General features: G+C 38.5%; 2 protein-coding genes across 2 annotated transcripts; both read left to right on the top strand.

Annotated features, from left to right (window-relative positions):
• The first annotated feature begins 1,216 nt into the window (after positions 1-1,216).
• Positions 1,217-10,035, top strand: simc1 (SUMO interacting motifs containing 1). Its single transcript, XM_085423815.1, has 10 exons — positions 1,217-1,775; positions 4,235-5,506; positions 5,600-5,847; positions 5,972-6,041; positions 6,271-6,431; positions 6,899-6,988; positions 7,373-7,504; positions 8,250-8,406; positions 9,157-9,241; positions 9,733-10,035. The coding sequence occupies exons 1-10, from the start codon at positions 1,632-1,634 to the stop codon at positions 9,942-9,944; spliced, it is 2,571 nt and encodes an 856-aa protein (XP_085279941.1). The 5' UTR covers positions 1,217-1,631; the 3' UTR covers positions 9,945-10,035.
• A 561-nt stretch (positions 10,036-10,596) lies between these two features.
• Positions 10,597-21,095, top strand: cnot6a (CCR4-NOT transcription complex, subunit 6a). The gene is made up of 12 exons (XM_085423806.1): positions 10,597-10,675; positions 11,663-11,784; positions 12,089-12,275; positions 12,699-12,784; positions 13,330-13,434; positions 13,634-13,702; positions 14,538-14,695; positions 16,060-16,214; positions 18,084-18,238; positions 18,450-18,683; positions 19,327-19,529; positions 19,694-21,095. The coding sequence occupies exons 2-12, from the start codon at positions 11,673-11,675 to the stop codon at positions 19,907-19,909; spliced, it is 1,680 nt and encodes a 559-aa protein (XP_085279932.1). The 5' UTR covers positions 10,597-10,675; positions 11,663-11,672; the 3' UTR covers positions 19,910-21,095.
• The last annotated feature ends 2,386 nt before the right edge of the window (positions 21,096-23,481 follow it).

Below are 23,481 nucleotides of genomic sequence, written 5' to 3'. Positions count from 1 at the left end.
GCTGCTGAGTGAACCCTCATCTGGGACTCTCCTCAGCTATTACTGGAACAGTGGCGCGGCTGCCCCTCTGTTGGTCTTCCATGGTTTCTTGTGTTCTGGGGGCCTCTGGATGTCTGGAGTTTTGATCTCCTCCATACCTGCTTCACACCCTGGAGGACGGGGCTGTGGCCCCCCCACAATCCCTAGCAGATCGTTACATGGAGAAACCTTTGGAATACAAGCGCGCTGATCCACACAGGTATGCACACGGGTGTTCACTGCTCGTAGACCCAAATTACACCTTTCTTGGCTGCTACTTCGAAGCACATCTGTCCTGCGTGCTGCACAACAACATTGAATATTTAGTATTTACTGCTGTTTACACTTAGCTAGATTAATGCGATGGTGTTGTGTTTAGTATGTTGCTTTGTTTCTTTTTTTTTTGTCTTTTTTTGCTTGTTTTCTATTCTTCTCTCAACAGGTGATCCAGGAGATTTTTATTTTTTTTCTCCCCCCCTTTCTCACTGTCCCTCTCCCCTTCTGTTTTTCCTTTCCTTCCTCTTTCTTTCTCCCTTTCCTATCTCTCACTCATGTCTGTCCCGTCTGTAACATCTGAAAATAAAATATAATAAATAATAAAAACAAAGATCGACCAAATGGACCAATACGGCAATGCCACGATGATCCATTTGGCAAAGTAAATCCATTGGGTATCCTTGTTGGTCTTCAGACAACAATTCTGATGGCTAAAGAACCAAATGGGACAGGCGAAAAAATAAATAAATAAATAAATAAATAAATAAATAAATAAATTTAAAAAAAAAAAAGTAGTACATCCTAGAAAATATACTCAATGTGCACTCTGAACCACTAATTAAGAATTAATCATTTATTTATTGATGTAAGACAAGCTATTTATATATTCTAAATAGATCATTAGTTTAAAATTTAGCATCGATAGTCATTATGAGGCGAGGAGGAAAACACATTTAAAGTGTAATTTAAATATAAATTAGAAAAAGATCGTGTGAGGTGGATAGTCCAAAGACACGTGTGGCCTCTCGTTTCCGTTGCCTTTGGCTGTAACCAGTCACACTTTAGGAATTAAGGTGTATTTTGGATGTGTTCGTCTGTCTTTAGTATCTCTGTCTGTCCTTAATTTTCTTTGAGGACAGGCAGAATCTGCGCTGGCAGGTTGCACTCCAGTACAGCAGGTGGAGATCATTTCAAGTATGGCGCTTGTTGTGACCCGCCACAGTCATAGAAGAAAAGCTATGGGGAGAAAAAACAGGAAGCGTTCATAAACTTCATATGTTGCATTGCAATTATCAATAAATTTTAAGCGTTTGGATTTCAAATTTGGCGTCTAGCTTCTATGTAGTTAATTCACAGCAACCCAGGAATTGTAGCGATACACCCACGTTTTAACCCACCTGCCGAACACGACGCATGTAATCTACGATCTGAACAAGGAAATGCCGAAGGTTGCACGCCTCATTGGAAGCATTATTTTGTGTTTTCTACAAAACATGATTGGAATTAGACATCTACGGCGGAAGCTCATGGCTGTTTAGGACTGCCCTGGCCGTCACGGGTCTGCTTTAGGTGATGCTTTTGTGCATTGGCTGCTGAATTTGAATGACTGAAGAGAAATGGATGATGTGATCAGTCTCAGCTCAGACGACTCCGACGTGGAGATCGTCGGGTCCTACTGTACATTCACTGCCAAGCCTGACCCGATGCCTCTCTCCGCTGTGCGGGTTGAAGTCGATGCCGTGAAGCTCGCCCTCCCACCGGTAAGCGGACTGAAACTCGGTTGCTGTAGAAACTAGGGTACATTTCAGTAGGTATTCTCAGACTGTTGCTCGTCACCTGGATAGAGAAAAAACAAACAAAAGTTAAAAGATACGGCCTGCTTATTAACGCTCTGCGGTCAAGTAGCAGCACAAGTCAAATGTAGCGACATTACTGGTGAAAGACGCTATAACCTAGCTTAAAGGTAAATAAGTTATTTGGCGCTTTGTTTATAACTTTGTTATTGTAAAATAATTTTGTTGCTCAAACAAGCATTTATGTTTAAATGGTGTCATTAGTATGTGCTGTATGTCTTTATTGTTTATAAATGTATTGCTACTGTACTACTGTACTGTAAATGCGCTGCTAAATAGTTTTAATTTTTTCATAGTGCATGAAACTGGGAATGATAGTTAACATTAATGCGGATTAAATTGCGTAGTAAAATGTGTCTACCAAAATCTTTGTTGTATATTTTATGTAAAGGAGCTCTTTGTTATGTTATACCAAATAATTGAAATAATTGAATTCGGGTGTTTCAGTCACTTCCATGGCCACAGGTGTATAAAATCAAGCATGGCATGCAGACTTTTTGTACAAACACTGGTGAAAGAATAGGTCTCTCTCAGGAGCTATCTGAATTCCAGCGTGGTGCTGTGATAGGATGCCACCTGTGCAACATGTCCATTTGTGAAATTTCCTTGCTACTAAATATTCCACAGTCAACTGTTAGTGGTATTATAACAAAGTGGAAATGATTGGGAATGACAACAACTCAGCCAGGAAGTGGTAGACCACGTAAAATTGCAGAGCGGTCAGCGGATGCTGAGGTGCGTAGTGGGCAGAGATCACCAACTTTCTGCAGTCAGTTTAGACAATTAGCTCAAGAACAGTGCAAAGGGAGCTTCATGGAATAGGTTTCCATGGCTGAGCAGCTTTGTCCAAGCCTTAAAAAAATCACCAAGCTCAATGCAAAGCACTGGATGCAGTGTTGTAAAGCATGCCACCACTGGACTGTACAGCCGTGGAGACGTGTTATGTACTTGTCTGACTGTATTTTGCCAAGTGTAAAGGTTGGGGGAGGGGGGATTATCATGTGGGATCATTCTTCAGGACTTTGGCTCGGTCTCTTAGTTCCAGTGCAAAGTATTCTTAATTCTTCAGCATACCAAATAATTTTGAACAATTTCATATTCCTAATTTTGTGGGAAAGGTTTGGGGATGGCCCCTTCCTGTTCCAACATGACTGTGCACCAGTGCACAAAGCAAGGACCATAAAGACATGGATGAGTTAGTTTGGTGTGGAAGAACTTGACTGCACAGAGTCCTGACCTCAACCTGATAGAACACCTTTGGGGGAAATAAGAGTGGAGAGTTTGAGCCAGGCCTTCTTGTCCAACTTCAGTGTCTGACCTCACAAATGTAGTTGTGGAGAATAATCAAAAATGGCTATAAACACACTTATAAAACTTCCTGGAAAATTTTTCCCGGAAGAGTTGAAGCTGTTATAGCTGCAAGCGGTTAACCAACATCATAATAAACTCTATGGATTAAGAAAGGACCACCACTCAGGTTCATATGTGTGAGGGCAGACAAGTGAATACTTTTGGCAATATAGTGTAGTACCTTGACAGCATCATAAGAGTCAGTAAATTATATGATCGCATCTCTAGTCAAGGAGTGTTGCATTGGATTGTTGATCAATTTTTCTAAAGCATTTGACATAGCAAGAAGAAAGAAAACTGAAGATTTAGTTGCAGATGGTAATCAGTTTGGTTAGTCAGTACTTGGGCAGATCCTGATAACTGATTAGGGGAGGTGCAACCACACACAAACTGACAAGCAGCAAGTTGATAACCAGAGACCATAGATTGTCAGTGGCATTCAGAGACTTCACAACAGCTAAATAAACTGCTGGTGACTGGAAGTCACCAGTTAAACTTTTCTTGCCTTTGATGGAGTTGATTGAAACCGCTACCAAAACCATTGGCTGACATTTGTGGAGGTGGTTAGATATTATGCATTTGAAATATTACTATTATAACTGTAACTGAAGCTCACAGAAGATGAATATGTAATTAAATGGAGAGAGTATTTTTTAAGCTTATGTTGAGGGACTGGTGAGAAAGCTTAAAGGTAAGTCAGGTAAAATAAAGTCTGAATAATTACAGACACTATTTGGTATGACCACCTTCAGTGTATCCTAAATTCTCTGAGCAAGTTTTCTTGTAATTTCTGTAGTTTTCTTCAGGAATAATTCAATATTAATAAGACCTGTTATAATAAGATAAAGTGGTACATAGTTACAAAAGCTAAATAATCTTTTAGAAGTAAGGTAAGGATGATTTTCCTTCTTCCCCCTATTTCTTTCAGAAATGAAAAAAAAAAAAAAAACCAATCAAAGGTTATATTTGATTTAATATTAATTTTTTAATAATTATCTTTTCCTTTTTTTTTTTAGAATTATATTGACCTCACAGATCCAAGATGGACTCTTCCAGAGCTACGGAGAAGGCAAAATGGCACTGGCACAGCATTAGTAGACTTGACTGAAAATGAAACAGAGCAGGAGACAGAGAATTTACCACCAGATGACTGTCAATCAAAAAACACAAATACAAATTTAAATCACATCTCACAAAGTCAAGATTTTAATAACCAAAAAACGCCTTTGACGGACTCCGTTGTTTGTGCTCCACAGCAGGACTGTGATGACCCAAAACCAAAGCAGAGACGTCTAAATCCTCAAATACCTGAAACACAACATCCAAAAAAAGACAATAAAGCAGCCCCCTGTCCTAACACACCAGCTGTAAAGTTGAAACGATTGCCTTTTCTAGAAACACATGTTGCAGAACTGAAAACCTCAAAGTGTTCTGTCTATGTGACCAAAGATTGTACTCAAATGTCTCTGAACAGTCATGGTGAAGCACCTTGTTGCAATAGTAATTTAAGTACAACTACGACTCCAAACGTTTCTAACGTTGGGCCTTTGTTTGATGTGTCTCCTCCTAAGGATGGACAAGAAAACAACAGTGAGGAATGTACAAACACACAGGTACAAGATGATGAACCACAGCACCTACATAGCCCTGCAGATTCTCCTCGCTCAGTGGGAGAAAACTCTGTTGCAAGTTCAAAAGAGCATAGCATACACGATGGTCCGAGCGATGGAGTTAGTTCAGCTCTACCCATTACATCCATAGATTTGGCATCTTCATCACAGGACATACACGATGGTCCGAGCGATGGAGTTAGTTCAGCTCTACCTATTACATCCATAGATTTGGCATCGTCATCACAGGACGAAGCTCAAATGGAATCCCCCTGTTCTGACCTGAATCAGCCAAAATTAGAAAAATCTAGACAACCCTGCAGCTCTGGTAACTCATCCCCCTTCTCTCCTACTACTGCATCAAACTCTTCTGAGCCTTTTGAGCCTGACCCTCCCTCCAATACAAGTCCTATATCTCATAGTCGAAAGAGCCCTGCTGAGTCATCTCCTAGATCCGAATCAGCTGAAGATACGCCTGAATGGCAGTTGGAGACTGAGACGTACAAGGGAGATCTTGGACTTTACAGTCCAGGGTCTTTCCCATGGGAAGATGAAAGTGATGGAGAAGACATGAATGAAGAGACCATGGACTGCAGGGCGGTCAGTAGAGAGGATAGACATTTTGTGTGCCCATCTACACTCAGGAAATTACTAGCTGGAACATCTCAAAAAGCAATGGTGAGAGACTGCTGCCCAGATATCTATATTTGTATTTCCTGGTACCCTCATTAACTGATCAAATGCTGAAGCAAGTGCATTTTCTTTCCATAGTTTGAAGAGGATGATGAAGATTTTGTAACTCCCGAGGTGCTATGTCGCCAGAGTCTGAGTCTGGTTTACAGTACGATTGACGAGAACTATCCAGAAGGTACTTTGCAGCTTTTGTCTGACCTACTACAGCCTGGTTACTATCCCCCCAGAGATATCACCTCACACCTACTCCACGGCATTCTGCTCGACCTACAGTCTCCTCATCACCTCTGCGTGCAGGCTTTTAAGCTCCTGATGAGGTCACAAAGGTAAAGAGACTGTAGCAATATGAGTTTGATGAGTATGTTTAAATTGCATAGTCTATATCTTACAAATTGTCACTTGCTTTTTGGTCTTTGAATGTCTTAGACTAAGAATGTTGTGTGATTGCAGGCACCACATGGTTGATAAAAACACAGTTCCGTGGGATTGGGAGTTACTGACCTCAGTCATGACCGATGAGGTACTGATTTACGAAGTTTATCCAAAAACTCTATGAACAAGAGCATATTGAAAATAATTTAGTTGCAATGGTGAAAAACATTTGCAGTCCCATTACTAGTCAAACATTTTGAGTTTGCTTGCTTGTTTCACCTTGTTTGTCAGGCTGTTTTTGTTTTCAATCTGCTCTAAAATGCAGACATTTGCAGCCCAATATCATTTCCCTACTTGCTAACCTTTTGCCTCCTTAGGAGCACACACAAAGGCATCGGTGTGATGTGGTGCGCATGTTCCTGGAGTACATTGTGCAGACTTTGGAGGACGACTTTCGGGCCAAATGCTCTACATCCTCCTTGCACCATTCGATAGCAAAGGCAACATTGTCGTGTGATCAGCAGTTTCCCCGGGTTAGGTGAGCATGATAGCCAACCTGTATTATAAACATGGGTAACTTTGGACATAAGCACTTGAGTTTGATTGTATATCATTGAGGTTGGATACCCTTACTTGGCGAGTTTATGATGGAGGCCTGGGTAAAACTTTCTTCTGTGAAGATATTCTGCTGGGTTTGTTTTAACAGTATGGAAGCAAATGTTTTGTTAAGAAGAGAGGTGTTTTTTTCATTTTTAACCTACCGTCATTTATACAAAAACAAACAAAAATACTCAGGTTTAGTTGACACAAATGGTCATTCACAGTTTTAATGATGACATCTTTCATCAAGTATAATACTCATACAATTGACAACAAATAATTATCACATACACCCAGTGACAAACCAGATTGTTTTAATTATTTTGCCATTTTCTTTATAAGTATCATATTTAAAGTCATTTTTGATATCTTTTTTTTAATTTTTTTTTTTTTTTTTTTTTACAGGGAGGTCATCAAATGGCTGTTTTCTGCCATTATGAAATCAACAGAGCATGGAAAGGGTAGAGAAACGACCCAAGAAAGAGAATATATGAGGTGAATTAGAATAAATTGTTCTTAAATAAAGAAGTGGTAGTTTGAGCAGAATAAACAACTGATTTGCATGTATGTCACAGTTAGCTATAGAAATGTTTAGACAGTGATTTAGTGGTGTGATTTTGGCTTTTTACACCACCACAAAAAATTTGTAACAAAACATTATATATGCATTTGAAGTTTATATTCTCAGCTGTAATTTTCCAGGACTACAGTTTATGTATTTTATTTATTTTTTCAACCCCTTAAAGTCAGGACTGAAAATGCATCTCGACTGTTTGATTTAAAATCTGCTGTGTTGGCATACAGAGCTAAAACTATGAAAGGTTTTAACAATTCCAATTTCTGTCTGCTTTTTAAAGTGTATGTCTCTGTCTCCTACAGAATGGTGTCTTGCTTGCAAAGGATGCTTTCTCTGGCTCTGGAGGTGGATTGTTCTCCTGCTCTAACCTCTGCCAAGCTGTCCCAAGAGCTCTTCCATATGCTCATCAGTAACGTGCCCCTACGAGCTCACAGGTGAGGAGGAGACGTGTGTTCAGAATATTTAATGGTGTAGGGAAAAATCTACTAGACTAAATCACGTTATTTTTGCTCAGTAGTCTGTAAATGTTTTTCATTCCATTTTCTATCAGAATTTATGGAATGATGAGTACTTTATTTTTAATTTTTACGCGAACATTTTTACATTTTTACCTTGAATCATTTGAACTCTTAGCAAAACAGAAAAGGAGCTTACTAAAATGTGAAGTGGAAAGTGGAAATACAAGAAGCCAGAAATCAATTTTTCTTTTTTTAAGTATTTCTGTAGTTATCCTCCCTGTAGGGCACTTTTTTAAAAACATTATAATCCTTATTTGAAAAGTCTCCAGGCTTTTTTTTTTTTTTGGCGTTTTTCCACTGTAGGCTCAACAGTGCTTCCTGTTGTCCTATCCTATTACTTTGCCTATGTTGCTGGGTACTTGCCTTTGCAGCCCAAATATTGCTTGTTTGTGGTAATGAGTGGTAATATCATCACAAACAAAATTTACCTGTCTGTATTATAGAAACTCCTCACTTAAACTAAATAAAGGGCTGTTTGTATGGAAAAATAAATAATTGTGTTTTCATTGCATTGCTTTAATGGAAATATATTTAAATCTTGTAAGTACATCAATTAAGTAAATTATATAAGCAAACATATATTTATTCTAATAGCAAGGTTGACCCTTTTTTCCCACCAGTTTTTCAAGCTGCCTTTGACTGATCTGTTTTTGACTCCCAGGATGTTGTTGTTGGAGAGCCTACAGAGTAAGCTGCTGAGATGTAAGCTGTTGGAACATCTGCTGGACTATGCATGCCCAGTGAAAATCTCACTGCCCATGTCGCTCAGTCTGCTGCTTCACTTTCTAAAACACTGCACTGTAGCACCAGACCCTATGGTGAATATTACATTCCTGATTGTTATCTTCATTTTTATGTCATTGGCCAACTTCTTTACAGTACTTTAGTTCCCAGAATATGTTTTTGGGGGAGGGGTTTCCACTGTTCTTTAGTGTGTGCTATTTACCTTGTGTAGATTTTCCCAAAGTTTGCAACGTTATGTTGTCTTCTCTTGAAAGGAAACTGTTGATACACTGCCTGAAACACTAGACTTGTGTTTCTTATTTATAGTGGCAGCTTTGGCTTAGGATTAAACAACATTTAGCCAGCTAAATCTAGTTGCCTCACAGTCTGCCATCATTATCTCAATAGTACTGTTCCCACAGAACAGTGCATGGCTAATGTGGCTAACATGACCAAGTCTTTAATTCAGGCCTACTTTTTGTGTACCAGTATACTGCATTTAATACAACCAAATAAAGTGTGCTGTGTCCTCATTTGCATGTTTTTTCCAAATTCTATTATTGGACAATGAAAAAAGCATCAGCTACTGTTAACATCTGTATATTAATAAAGCCTCAAAATAAACATAATTGTGAGCCTGTAATTGAGTATACTATGGGAATGATTTATATCATCGTGATCTTCACTTTAGAGACGCAGACAGCTTCTTGTTGATGTTTTCAAGTCACAAATTTGTGATTCTTGTTTCTTGTTCTATTTAATTTTTTTGAGAGAAATAAAACAAAACAAAACAAGTGACCATAAACGATGATTCAATGCCACTGATTAATGTCTGTAATCTCTAGGATGGCACTGAAAAGTGGCTCAAGTGGGAGGAGTTGGTGCATCTCCTCTGGATGTTGCTGCTCAGCTATAACAAAGCAATGAAAGGTGAGATTTTGGTAAACAGCTGGAAATTGCTTCGCAGTATCTGCAGCTGTGGTAGATAAATGGTCTCCTATGAAGTATATAATATTGAAGACAAGATGATTGTTGATGGCGACAATGAGGGCAATTTTGCATTGATACAATAAATGTTTGTTGTACACAGCGTTATCAGCTTTTTCAGTATTTAGCAAATTATAGAGGCAGGTAAATAAATAGATTAAAAATTGTAATATGTGCCTATTGGATGAGCTTGCACATTTCCTGCTGACAGGAGTCTTGTTTGCACTGTTGTTTGTGGCATTATTGCCCTGTGATGTTTTTTTTTAAATCACTGTCATTGCATTTCCTGGTGAATGCCTCTAAAACATAGGTTACAGTCACTTTTTTGTACCCAGTGTACCACATCCTCCACTGTAACAATAAGTCAATCAACTGTCTAACTCTACAATGTTTGTTTGTGTGTCCTCCTAATTTATGTTATCTGTTATCCACAGGCTATCTCTGCAACTCATTAACAGAGCCCAGAGGCAGAGTTGGCATGTCAGTCTATAAGCCTGATGACAGGGTATCACGACCTGCCGTTCAGGAAGCCGTTGAAGCCTTTCTGTCCAGATCTCAGGCTGACCTCGACCAAGCTTTACCTCTCCATGTGGAAGAGTCCTTAACTTATCTACAGGATCATCTCCTAGATGTCTGTCAGTGTTAAATAAAAGAGTCTGTGTTTCACGTTTCATATTGGTGCTTATTTTGTAGGTAAACTAATAAACTATATATATATATATATATATATATATATATATATATATATATATATATATATATATATATATATATATATATATATATATATATATATATATATATATATAAAGGTTAAAATATCAATACTACAGTCTACATATCAGGAGAGCAAATCAATGTGCTTTCAGATGTGTGGCTACATGTTGGTGACCTTTATTTTTATTTTATTTTTTTGTATAAAAATGTGGCTCTCTTTGTTTGGCCTAATTAAGTCAAACTAATTGAAGAACTCACTTTTCTCAATAAATTATATTGCCTTTTTCTATGAAAAGTTTTGTCATTGTGTGTAATTTACTTCCACACAGATGCAAGCATTACATCATTATGCCGATAGAGTACACAATACGTGATAATCATTGTGCTTGATTGAGCATGATTTCTAGATAAGCCACAGTAAAGTGAATAATGGCATTTTGTCGCTCCATCTCAAGGTCCATCATTCCTCACTTGATATTTATTGTGGTTCAACAGCTGGTTGGACCTTCCACACGCTGACCAATAAGATCAGGCGCCGTTATCGGCACAGGAAAAAAAATCCTTACAGTCGCCATGATACAGCAGCGGAAACGGGTGAGAAGTAGCTAGAAAACAAAAGAGAACACGCAGTCGTCCTCGCGATTTGGTATGCTCTTGCAGGTAAAAATTGAATCCTTTCTGTTTTAACTCACCCATTTTCACCCAATTGACCAAAATCTTATGCGGAATGTTAGAAGTGCTGCCGTAATTTTCCGAAATAACACTTATTTAATAGGAAGTGGTCAGCTTCACATAATTAGGATGTTAGCTTTTAGCCAATAAGCTAACACAAGCTAAGCTAAATAGCTCAAAATTGCTTTCAAGTCCAGCTTTGTCGCTTTGTGTGCATTGGGTTCCTCTCTGTTTATCTCCGTGATAGTGCTTCTTGCTAGTGGAAGCTAGCTAATGACAGCTAACTAATGCGTTGTTGCGTGGCCTAGTGTTTATGCGCAACTCAGTGCTTTGGTATTATATAAAGCGAGACTGCATGGTATCTTTTAATATTATTTAGTGTATTATCCATTTACCCACTTGAAAAGGGCGTTAGCGTCGGCTAACTGGTAAATTTTGTTTGTCTGTTTTCCGTCGTGCTAGTTAGCAAGCGAGCTAGTTTGTTAACTAGCGTCTGTTATGTGTAGTTCGATAGCTGCCTAATTAGGTTAAGCTAGACTAATCAGTTAGCGTCACTGAGAGGAAAAATGTGCTAACCTAATTTTTACAAATGTGGTTTAATTATTGCACAAATTAAAGCTTCACACTGTTAAGAGCCTAGTTTTTCAAGTTGGCGTGGAAAATATGGCTCTACAGTTGTAATTATTTTACGCTGTTAAATTATGTAACTCAAGCGAAATCACGGTCTTTATAGGGAGCTGTTGACATTTTAACAGCTCCATATGAAGGAAACTCATTGCTTTATAATCAGTAAATGGAAACTTATGACTTTAATCACATCTTGGTGGTCGCTACAGTCACCTGGGCTAACCTGATGAGCGAGACACATCACTTCAAACTTACTTTGGATTATTTCAGGCTACATTTATGAGCATGAACTTCATTTTTAGTATACTTTTAGTTGTTGGTTAATTAAAATATAAATTATTTCTCTAGTGTTATAGGAATGCCCAAGGAAAAATATGACCCGCCGGATCCCAGGCGGATGTACACAATTATGTCCAGTGAGGAGGCAGCAAATGGGAAGAAGTCATACTGGGCTGAGCTGGAAATCAGTGGTGAGTATCTTCTGCTTGTGTAGATAAATCATTTGGGGGTTTTTAAATTTATTTTCCTCTCACATATTTTTTTCCATTGCTTTGCACAGCTGCACACAAGTAATTACTAAATCCTCACTATCAAAGAGAAATATTGCAAACATGTTTGTTTGTTTTTTTGTTTTTCCACTGTGAAATCAGCTCACCTGTTTTGACTTATTCATATCAATGGGGGACAGTTTTCTTTCACATTTATCTTTGTGAAAATGGCGTTGGATTCTTGGACTTATTGTCCTGTTTGGCCTTTTCCCCATTTTCGCCACAGGCAGAGTAAGGAGTCTCAGCACAGCCCTGTGGTCTCTGACCCACCTCACTGCCCTGCACCTCAGTGACAACTCACTGTCACGCATCCCGCCAGACATTGCCAAACTACACAACCTGGTGTACCTGGATCTCTCATCCAATAAGATCAGGAGCCTGCCGGCAGAGCTCGGCAACATGGTGTCTCTCAGGTAAGTGATAAACCTGTATCCTAAATTGGGTTATAAAGGACTATTTTCTTCATACCTTACTTTAATTAAAAAAAAAAAAAAAAAAAAAAATATATATATATATATATATATATATATATATATATACACATACACACACACACACACACACACTCTCTCTCTCTCTCTCTCTCTCTCTCTCTCTCTCTGCAATGACCAGCTGCTGATTTTTACCACTGTTGTCACTCTTGTCCCATCTGTTGAAATGTCTCACTTTAATTTAAAAGGCTGCATTCATAATCATTTTAACACTGTCAAGTAATGCTTGTATTTTTAAATGACGACTTTCGGAAAATGTTTTTGAAAGACAAAGAGTTTTATGTATTTATTTTTAATCTTAGAAGTTTAGTTTCTAATGATCCACTTCCCATCTGCCCTCCACAGGGAACTGCTTTTAAATAACAACCAGTTGCGGGTTCTGCCATTTGAATTGGGGAAACTCTTTCAGTTACAAACACTGGGGTTGAAAGGTGAGTGGCTCTTCAATGTTTTTGTAGCCATTCTGGACTGGAAATCCCTCGATATTATAAGGTGTATTTTTATTTCTCTAAGGATGCAGCAACAGTAGAGGGTGAATTGGCAGTGGTGGCAACTGATGTTTATGTTATCATTTTCTTCTGTTATTAAAGACAAACTTGAAATGGGGTCATACATGCTGTTGTTTTAGACAGAGTAACTGCTGTTGGCAACATTTCATTGCATGTACAGTAACCTAACAAGTGTTCCACTTGAGTAACATTATCCTGATTCCCTCGTGTGGGTGGGTGGTTAGGGGTTGTACAATTTCAGTGAAGTACATGGTTAAACACGTGTACAGTTCAGACTCAAGCGGAAGTGAACAAATGCTCATTGGTAATGACATGTACAAAATAAATGTATCCTTTTTTCTTTTTTCTTTTTTTTCTGTCTACATTTTTTATTTATTTTTTTCCTCCTATGTTTATTTGGGGGCCCAGGAGGTCTCGGGTAGGGGAAACACTGATGATTTAGCTTTGATTTGCTTTTCCTTCAACAGGAAACCCACTTGCACAAGAAATTCTGAGCCTCTACCAGGAACCTGATGGCACGCGGAGGCTGCTGAGCTACTTGTTAGACAATCTGGCGGGGGCTATAAAGCGCAGTGAGTGTTCTCTCTCTTGCTTTTGTGAGAAGTTTCAGCATATGTTGTCATTTTTACTGAAAAGGTAAATCAGTAAGCAGGCTCAACAGATCATGTAGTGTGTGTGGTTTTGTTTTTGTTTGTTTGTTTGTTTTCTTTAAATAAATCCCTGTTTGACAATATGTTGATACCTATGCTGAACCATTTTCCATAAACTCAGTGCCAACAGAACAACCCCCACCCCGGTCGTGGATTACACTCCAGGAAACTGATCGAGCACGGCCCTCGGGTAAGAACAAAATACACACAACATGACTTTGAACAGAAGTACCTGTATGGTTTTTGTCTTGTGTGGTTGTGAGTTTCAGGATGGTATGCAATGCAGTGATCAGTTGAGCACTGTGGCTTTAAACCACAAATATTTGGTAGATCCTAAAAGAGCGGTTCAGACTGCAACTCATTTAGACAGCTCAGACCTGTTAAAGATGTACACTGCGCACAAGTGTCCTCATAGTAGTATACAGTCCAGAGAAGACTGCGTCATCAGGTTACAACATTTGGTAGTGGATTTGTAAACTATGACATCAAGTCTGGAAGCTACAGTTATGTAAAGTACAAAGTTTGCAAACCAAAGTTTGATGTAGTTTAGTATGGATCCAGCTTGCACCCACATAAACTGACTGCCATTCGCATGTATCTGATCATCAAGAAAATGCCCAGTTTGACACAAACATGCTGAATGTTTCCTATGATCTGAAAGGTGCACAAATTTATAATCTGTTTGGTGTGAAATTTAGTGTCGCCCCTCTTTCTAGAGCAGAAGCTCTGCCACTTGTGTTTAGTCTAGTGTATAAGCATTGTTTCGGTTGCTGAAGCAAAGCAAAACAAATGAGTCAAAAAGAACGGCTGATCTGATTCCTGGTTTGAAGAAGTATTGGTAGTTGATTTTGGTGCTTTCCGTAATGATGAGATTTACTCAGCATTTTATTTTCTTTTACTGTTGCAAGCAACTGCAGATTTGTGGTTCTTTTGTTGTTGTTGTTTTGTTTTTAATGAATTTTTAATTGTAACTGTGTGCACAGTTAAGATGTTTTTGTTCGTTTTTCTCCTGTTTGTCTCCTCAGCATTGTTCTCTGTGATGTGCTACAATGTGCTGTGTGATAAGTATGCCACACGTCAGCTATATGGCTATTGTCCCACTTGGGCTCTAAACTGGGAGTACAGGAAAAAATCCATAATGCAGGAGATCATGGGCTGCAATGCAGACATCATCAGCTTGCAGGTGAGAGATGTCATAGTTTCTTTCACTGGCTCTTAATTGTTTCCATTTTGTTTTCTATCAAATGGATCCAAGAAATTGGTCTAAAATTTTCTCATGACCACACACAAACACAAAATTCTGTCACTCATTATTTTAACAATATCACATTTAAACTGTTATGCTAACACTCTTATTAGAGTACTATGTTCAGTTGACAGTTTTGAAAATTGTGATGTGTTCAGTCTAATGGACAGTGTCAACAAATTGCAAACTTTTCTTTTGTGGTTGAGTGCTTAGATTAGACCTTTGTTTGCAGCTAAATATTCAGGTGCTTCTATTGGAACTAGTGATCTTTGTGTTTGTTAGAGGCCTAATTCATTATGTTTTTATCCATTTGTTTGTTATCCATTTTATTTTAATTTTTTATTTTTTTTAAATGCACCACGTTAGCTCAGACGCCACCTGTTCATTATAAAGACACCACTAGATGGGTTTTTATTTGCTTTGCAATCTGTCAGCCCTTAGGACCGCCGAGGGGTAAAGACAAGCACATATACTGAGTGAAGCAAAACTAGTTTTGCACTGTTTTGTTATGGATGTAGCAGCTATTCTTGGGAGGGGTCATGTCGGCTAAAAGGCAAAACTATACAAGCTGGAGAGACTTGTATTGGTTTCTGCGAATCTCTTCCAAGCCTGGCCCATTTAATTTAGTGCATGATCATCCATACTGAATTGACTACCAGTTCTAATAATCAGAGATTTGTGATGTTTTCAGATGATACTTATTCAATGGACATGTAGGTTAAATTATTGTCTTACTTTCCTTGAACCTGAATCTTCTGGTATCACTTTCAGTTTTATTATTAATGTTGTAATTTAGTTTTTACATTTGTAAAAATGTGTAAGCTCAAAACCAGATTTTAAAACAGAAAAGACTTTAATATGTAAACTCTAGTCTGCGTCAAATTAAAATGTTATACTTTTTTTGTGAGAAGAAGAAGAAAGAAACCCCCCCAAAAAACCCCGATAAAACATACAAACTGAGTTTTGGAAATTTTAGATATAAAAGAATAAAAAGGTGGGAATAGTATTGCATTTCAAATGTGTACATACCCCAAGAAGTGTTAATTGGGAGCTCTTTAAATTATGTCTTGCACAAAGATGTTTCTCCTATTCATCAGTGTCATCCCCAAAGATCACCATTAGTTATTATATTATGCAGATTTTCATGGCTATTTTATCACACGCTGTCTCTTACCCATCCTGTTAATAGATGGCTAATGTAGCCAGATGGCCTTATATTTAGAGGGGGTTAACTGATGTACTTCCATGAATAACAGCCTTTCCTGTTCACCCTGGAACTTGTTTTTTGCTGTTAATTGCAGGAAGTTGAGACAGAGCAGTACTACAATTTCTTCTTGCCAGAGCTGAAGGAGCAAGGATATGACGGGTTCTTCAGTCCAAAGTCACGAGCCAGAACTATGTCTGAGTCGGATCGAAAGCACGTGGATGGATGTGCAATTTTTTACAGGACAGAAAAGTATGTGTCTATAGTTTTTGTCCTGTGGCAACTATTTCTTGGTTTAAGAATAGCTCGCAGTGATTTGAGTTCCTGTGGTGAATTAGATTGAAACTGCTTCACTATATTCACTAATACTTGTTAGCCAGTGCTTAGCTTAGTGATAAAACAATCTCAATTAAACCTGACGTCACCTACTGCTGTTGTCTGAGTGACCGATGTTCCTTTTGGGTTGTCTCTAGTGTCCACAAAGTGGATGCAGTAGTTCTCAGAAAGAAATGAAATATCATGTTGTAAACCTTTCACTCAAAATCCAGTCTATTACACTGGGACACTGTAACCTATGCTTAAGTATTGCTATGCATATCTTATCAGTTTAACTTCACTTCAAAGGAGAAAGTCTATTAAGTTTTTATTGTAGTCTCCAGACAGTGATGCCATCAGCCGTATAATGCAATTACCAAAAAGGCTAATCTAGCTTTAGCTTAACTTAAAGTTTAACTGTTGTTTTCAACTTGAAGTGAAACTATTCTTTTGGTATGTGTAGTTTTGTTTCACTCTTTAGTGGTTAATGTAGTTTGTCTTTAGTAATGCTTGCGTTAAAGCTAAAAGGTTTATTCATATAGCACCTAATAGTAGTAATGTTTTTATCACTGTCAAAAAGTTCCATCATAAAGACAATATGTGCAACAAACGGTTAAACTGAAACGATAAACCTTTTAACATTTTGTTAAAACTGTTCTAGAGACAAGAAAAGCTTTACATGTAGCTTTTATTAGCATTCAAATAGTTGTTGCTCACCTCCAGTTGTCTCTTTTAGAGAAGTTGTGATTTACCAGAGAATGCACACAGTCAGTGAAGTTTAAAAGAATAAATAATTATATAATACACACCATTCATGTATAATTTTAACCCCAACCTCTCAGGTTTGAGGTCCTGTTTGAGGTCAAACACACAAACCCACACATGTGCAATAAGACTGCTATATGTGCAATTCTTGTACTCACGAAGTTGTATTTTTGTATTTTCCTACTCAGTTGTATATAGTATTTCTATTTTATTCTATTGTATATATTATTCTATTTTATTCTATTGTATATAGTATTATATTTTATTCTATTGTATATAGTATTATATTTTATTCTATTGTATATAGTATTATATTTTATTTTATTGCATTCCAGTGTTTTCTAATTTCTGCTACATAACTTTGCACTTTTGCTGTAACAAAACAAATTTCCCACCTGTGGGACTAATAAAGGTCATCTTATCTTATCTGAACTCCTTTAGTAAGGTGATCAAAAGCTTCTGATAGCAGGACCATGAAATGAGAAACCTTACCTAATTGATATTTGGCTGCTCTCACATCCAGATCATCATCTTGGTTCTTCTAACCACTTGCACTCTTGTGCTTTCACAATGACCTAAATTTTTGTGTGAATCCTCATAGTTATGAAACGTGGGTTCCCAAACAAGGCTGAGCGCTTTTCAGTTAGTTCCCAAGTCTAAAGCCATCCAGTTTTGTGTAGAGTCAGAGGAAAAGTATTCTTATTTCTTTGTAGCATTCAGACCGATACAATATTTATGGATTTTGTTTTTAATTTTATTTTAGTTTGATTGCAAACAATATGTTGGTGGGTAGGCTCTATTCAGCTGTGCATTTTGAACTGGACCCCCCAAGGCAAGACTGCCAGTATCGCACAAAATATGGTCCACAATAGCAAAGTCATAACCCTGAATGTGAGAAATGCCAAATATGTCAGGTTTTGATTTCTATGGACCTCTTAATACTTTGTATTTCCAACTTATTATGACTTTTCTATTTATTATTTCTGCTCATCTCTGCTTAGAAAGTGCTTTAAGTAGTTCTTTTTCCCCGTTTGCCTTTAGGTTCAGTGCAGTGCAGAAGCACACAGTGGAGTTTAACCAGCTGGCCATGGCTAACTCCGAGGGCTCAGAGGCTATGCTGAACAGGGTGATGACAAAGGATAACATTGGGGTAGCTGTACTGCTTGAGGTCCGCAAAGAGATGATGGAGCTCTCCTGTGAGTAGACAGTTAAGATCAGCCCTTTGTACTACAAATTCATCTTCTCGCTGAATTTTATTCGAGAGGTATTGCAGAGGATTTTGGTGATGATTATGCCAAGGGCAATGTGTTCAGTTTGTCCTAATGCTCTTAGTACCCCTTTGCCCTGTTAAACATGCCTGTTAATAAATGCCCCACCCCACCCTTCTTTCTCTGCCACTCATTTCAGCTGGTAAGTCTCTCCATGGCATGGAAAAGCAGCTGCTCCTTGTAGCCAATGCTCACATGCACTGGGACCCAGAGTATTCTGATGTCAAGCTGGTCCAGACCATGATGTTCCTGTCAGAGGTGAAAAGCATAGTGGATAAGGCCACACGCAGCCTCAAGTTGTCCTCTGTTTCTGGCGAGACTAATGCCATTCCACTGGTGCTGTGCGCTGACCTCAACTCCTTGCCTGACTCGGGTAAGTAGGCTGTACTCGACCTGCTCTTAAGAAAATGTTTTACTTCGAGTGCACCGATTGTTCATAAAATACAATTTAAAAATTTTTTTTAAAATAAATTTGAAAAAAGTGTTTGAGGTGCCTCCAGTGAAGTGCTGAGTTTATGTTAACAGCTGATTAATGTTGTTGCTGCCGAACATATCTCAGTGAAGCGAGTAAAGGATGGTTAAATCTGGCATGTTTTAAAGATGCTGACAACCTTGTTTTGCCTAATTTTCTCTTGCCTTGCAATTGAGAATGGGTTTGATTATAATTGGATAAATAGATGAAAATAATTGTTTGGCATTCATAAAAACATAAATTACATCAGTATTTGCCTTTTTGTGGTGGTGAACAGAATTGTTAGCCTGCTCACTGCATACAGTAGTGCAATATATTTTTGCTATAAGTTTTTTACTATAGTCAAATTTGAGTTGAAATAATAATGGAGTCTCACAAATTCCTTTGCAAACGGTGTATTTTTTCTTAACTAATAAAAAATGGTCCATGTTCCACCTGTTTTATTTTTAACAATATTTTAGTGGGATAAGTTGTTGTCGTTGACGTCATCATCATCTGTTTTTTTTGTTTTTAAATGCTGATGGTTCAGTTCTTCTCTGTTCAGGCGTAGTGGAGTACCTGAGTACTGGTGGAGTGGACTGCACACACAAGGACTTCAAGGAGCTCCGTTACAGCGACTGTCTGACCAAATTCAATTGCAATGGCAAGAACAGCACGTCTAATGGCAGGATCACCCATGGCTTCAAGTTAAAGACCGCCTATGAGAACGGCCTGATGCCTTATACCAACTACACCTTCGATTTTAAGGTAATTACACATATGTGGTGTTTTGTTTTTTTTTTTATATTAAATGTATTTGTTTTTTTTGTTTTGTTGTTTGTTTGTTTTTGTTTGTTTTTTAAACTATATTGAGGACCAGTCTGTTCTTACACAAAACTATGCAAAAGTCACTTCTCTATTTCTCTTCTCAGGGTGTCATCGACTATATTTTCTACTCGAAGCCTCACCTGAACGTGCTGGGTATCTTGGGCCCTTTGGACCACCACTGGCTTGTAGAGAACAATGTCAGCGGTTGCCCACATCCACACATCCCCTCTGACCACTTCTCCCTCTTTGCTCAGCTGGAGTTGCTCCTGCCCAACCTGCCCCCCCAGGTGAATGGGCTCCATCTGCCGACACGCAGGTAGTGAGACCCTGCCTAACCACCAGGGGGAGCCTCTCCCTCTCAACCCTCCTCCTTCCTCCCACTACCAGCTCTTCCCTCCACCAAACTGAAGGAGGAAGACATAAAAACACAACCTGTAAAATATTCATACAGTGAGGTCTGGCTGACAGGGATTTCGTATAATGTTATAGATATTCTATATTTTTCTTTTTTTTTGTTTGTTTTGTTTTTAACTGCTCAATTCAGTCCTGTTTGTGTACCATATTTTGTTTTTGGACTCCCCTTTGTTCTCAAGATCCACCAACCCTACACACTTTGCTTCTGTCTTTTAAAATGAGAAGGGATGGTAGCTCATTCATATTTGTCACTTAGGGCACTGTTTGGTTTAAGAGTGAGGGGGGATACTTTTTTTTTTATTTTGGCTGAAGGAAATGACTTTCCACTGAAGAGCTCCATGGCTGATGGTCTGCATGTCTGTCTGTCCTGTATAAACCTGAAACCAGCAAAGACAGCAGACTTGTCAGTCTCAATACTCCATCCTTTGCTTGTGCTAGTTATCCCCTACAGTTTGGGCAGCCAGCTTACATGATTGGTTTTCTAGGATACACACATTTGTTGAGGCAGATGTGTTGGGATTAGAGCAGCTTTTTGCTGGTAGTTTAAGTATCCCAGGAGGCGGATGTAGCGCAGCTCGTATGAGGTGAGATTTCCTGCTGTCATACTGTGGTGCTGAGGCCTTTTGTGTAGTCATGGCCTCCCGTGGTGCTACAAGATAGTCTACACCTCTGACCCTGGACCTGGTACTGCTACCAAAATCCACAGATGCCTAGAAAACAAGAATCCCGAGCTTAGATTTGATGTTTCACACAGATGGTGTGTAGTGCTGAAAAGCCACGATGTGAAAATTTGATAGATGCTACCATCCTGTTTGCTGACAATTTCACCCCAGCCTGTATAGCTGTTAGGTTAGTCTTGTGCTTAGGAGCTCATGTGGCCCATGCGTCACCTTTTTTGTTTTTGTTTTGTTTTTTTTGACCAAGCGGTGAGGGGATTTAGGCTGATGGGCAAAGCGATTGGGGAGTGGGGGGGCTATTACCAGTATTTGTCTTGATTGCTTTTAGGGCAGGGACAGCGAGTAATGGCCGATACACAGGAATAAAACCAGCATTCCTCTCACTGTCAGGAGTTGCCATCCAGCTCCCCACACACACACACACACACACACACACACACACACACACACACACCACATGTAATTTGCAGGCAGATCTGTAGCACTGAGGCCAGTAGTGACTTTCCCCAGCCATAAATTCCATACACAAAGCCGTGGGTTTTTTTTTCACAAGTGTTTGTACAGAATAGAAATCTAGACTCAGTCTTTACATGATTGTATATGAACCACAAAAGACCTGTTTTCTGGCGTTTTTTGTACGAAGAGTAAATTATGATCAGTAAATTATGATCAGAAAAAAAAGATTGTATTGTAAACTAAGGCTAAATTTTTATCCAGTTAATGTTGAGATGAATTGATATTACCAGCTTGTACAAAAGACGTAAGAAGAGATTGTTCAAGGCGTTCGCTGTCACAACTTTGCACTTCCTTGAGATTAACTGTAATTAATGCATCAGTATATTTTTTCCCCTTTCTCGCTGCAGTTTTTTTTAATGATTTGCTGGCATTTGCTGATATGTAAATAGACACTGAGTAAACTGTTGCTTCTTGCCCATTAACAAAGCCATTGATCCACACCGCTGCCATCACTTCTGACAAAAGGACGCGCAAGTATGAGTTACATCTGTTCATTTCTATAACTTGCTCAATAGTGATGTAACTGGCAAAACCTATATAAACCCCACATATATGTACATTGTGCCTCACTGTAGCAGTTGACGTTGTCTTGCACTATTTACATGCGACGAACGCCTGAACAACCTTTTCTCCTTTTATTTTTAAATACTGTTGAGACATTTGTGAAGATTTTATGTCCTTTTTGGTTTTTGTTAATGTTTATTTTCCTTTTTTTATGAGCTGTGACAATGTTATGATGATGTGTATATCCTTGCTATTCATTAAGCTCTCTAGTAATCAGGTATGCTTTCACTACCAACCCTTTCTCCTTTTCTTAGGAACATGAGTAGGGTTTCCTGTCTTTATAAATCCACTCATGTTTTGCTCTCTTTTTACACAGCTCCATGCCCCCAGAAACGCACAGCCCCTAGCTTTCCCCTGCCCGGCCACAGATTTAAACCTCCCTAAGCCTGTCCATCAACCTAACACCTCTCACCCTAAACTGCCCATCTTGGACTTTAACCTCTCGACTATCTTACACAAGCTGCATCTTTTAATCCCCTTTGCTCAACCACTTTGTATAGTTTTCCTACCCTTGTTACTGCAGCTATAGTGCCATTTGTGGACCTGCCCCTCCCTCTATAATTTGGAAAGGGTTGAAGGTCCTCCTTTCTCTGCGATTGGATAAACAAGGGATGAGGGTCAGCAGACTTAGGATGGGCTAACCTGTTGCTTATGAATTTGATACATCTTTTTAAAAAATGAATTAAATCTGTCACAAGCAAGATGGCTACTTAAACAGTCATGCTTTTATACAGATGAGAAGCACTTAGTAGGGTCATATGCAGCTTCCCTCACTCCCTTCCCTGTTGTATTTGTAGTAAAGATCTCATTACTTTAAATGCATTGAAATTCAGGTTTTAAAGTGAGAGGGAAGCACCTAAATAAGAAGAATAAATTTGGTCCCCATCTTTTTTTCTTTTTAATTTTTTTTTTAATGCATGTTTTTTTTTTTTTTTTTTTTTTCTTCTTTCCTGAATGGCATTAGTATTGTAGTTGTTCAAGGGGTAGCTTTTTTTTTTTTTTTTTTTTTTTTTTTTTTAAATATTCTTTTTTTTGTAAAGTGTGAATAAAAGATGTATCTCATGTTTCCTTTCTAAACAGATTGAATTGTGTTTGTTGATGTGTAAATCATGAATTCTACGATGGTGTTATGTTTGCTACGTTGTTTTTACTTAAACTCAATTCTTTCCCCGTTCGGCTCATCCCATCACAAACCAAATCCTCTGTAGAAATCATGAGACGTAGTCTTTGATGGGTTGATCAGAAGTTGAATGTTCTGGATAATACCTCCCACAGTGAAGGATGGAGAGCTTACTGGTGGGGGTAAAAGGAAAAACAAATCCCTGCATCATTGGTAACAGCACGACTTTGAGCACAGGGATATGCAGTTTTAATTTTTTCTTCTTATTATTTTACATTTCAGCTTTATTTTGGATCTTGCATGGCACTAGCAGGAGAGTGCTAGTGCTTGTAGGTTAGGGCAGCAGAGCTGTCTTCTAGTGGCTGCAGTTCAGTACAAAAAAACATTTTATTTTTTATTTTTCTTTCTGTGTCTTTCGGTTATTTTGTGAGAGGTGTAAAATGATGTGCCGCTAGACTGGTACTGTGATGATTTGAGTACTACTAGTCAATCTCATTCTGTTCTCGTGCATCACAGTGGTTAAATCTGTCAAACTAGTTAGCTACTATTGACAAAAACCTCCTCTTCATCATTTCTCGTTAAACCACAGATGGCGTCGGAC

Source organism: Rhamphochromis longiceps, linkage group LG2 (assembly GCF_057381845.1).
Source record: "Rhamphochromis longiceps isolate RC_006_pf linkage group LG2, R_longiceps_female_GT1.1, whole genome shotgun sequence".
Classification (NCBI taxonomy): Eukaryota; Metazoa; Chordata; class Actinopteri; order Cichliformes; family Cichlidae; genus Rhamphochromis; species Rhamphochromis longiceps.
The sequence above is the reverse complement of the archived record's forward strand: the minus strand, read 5'-3'. Positions and strand labels throughout refer to the sequence as shown.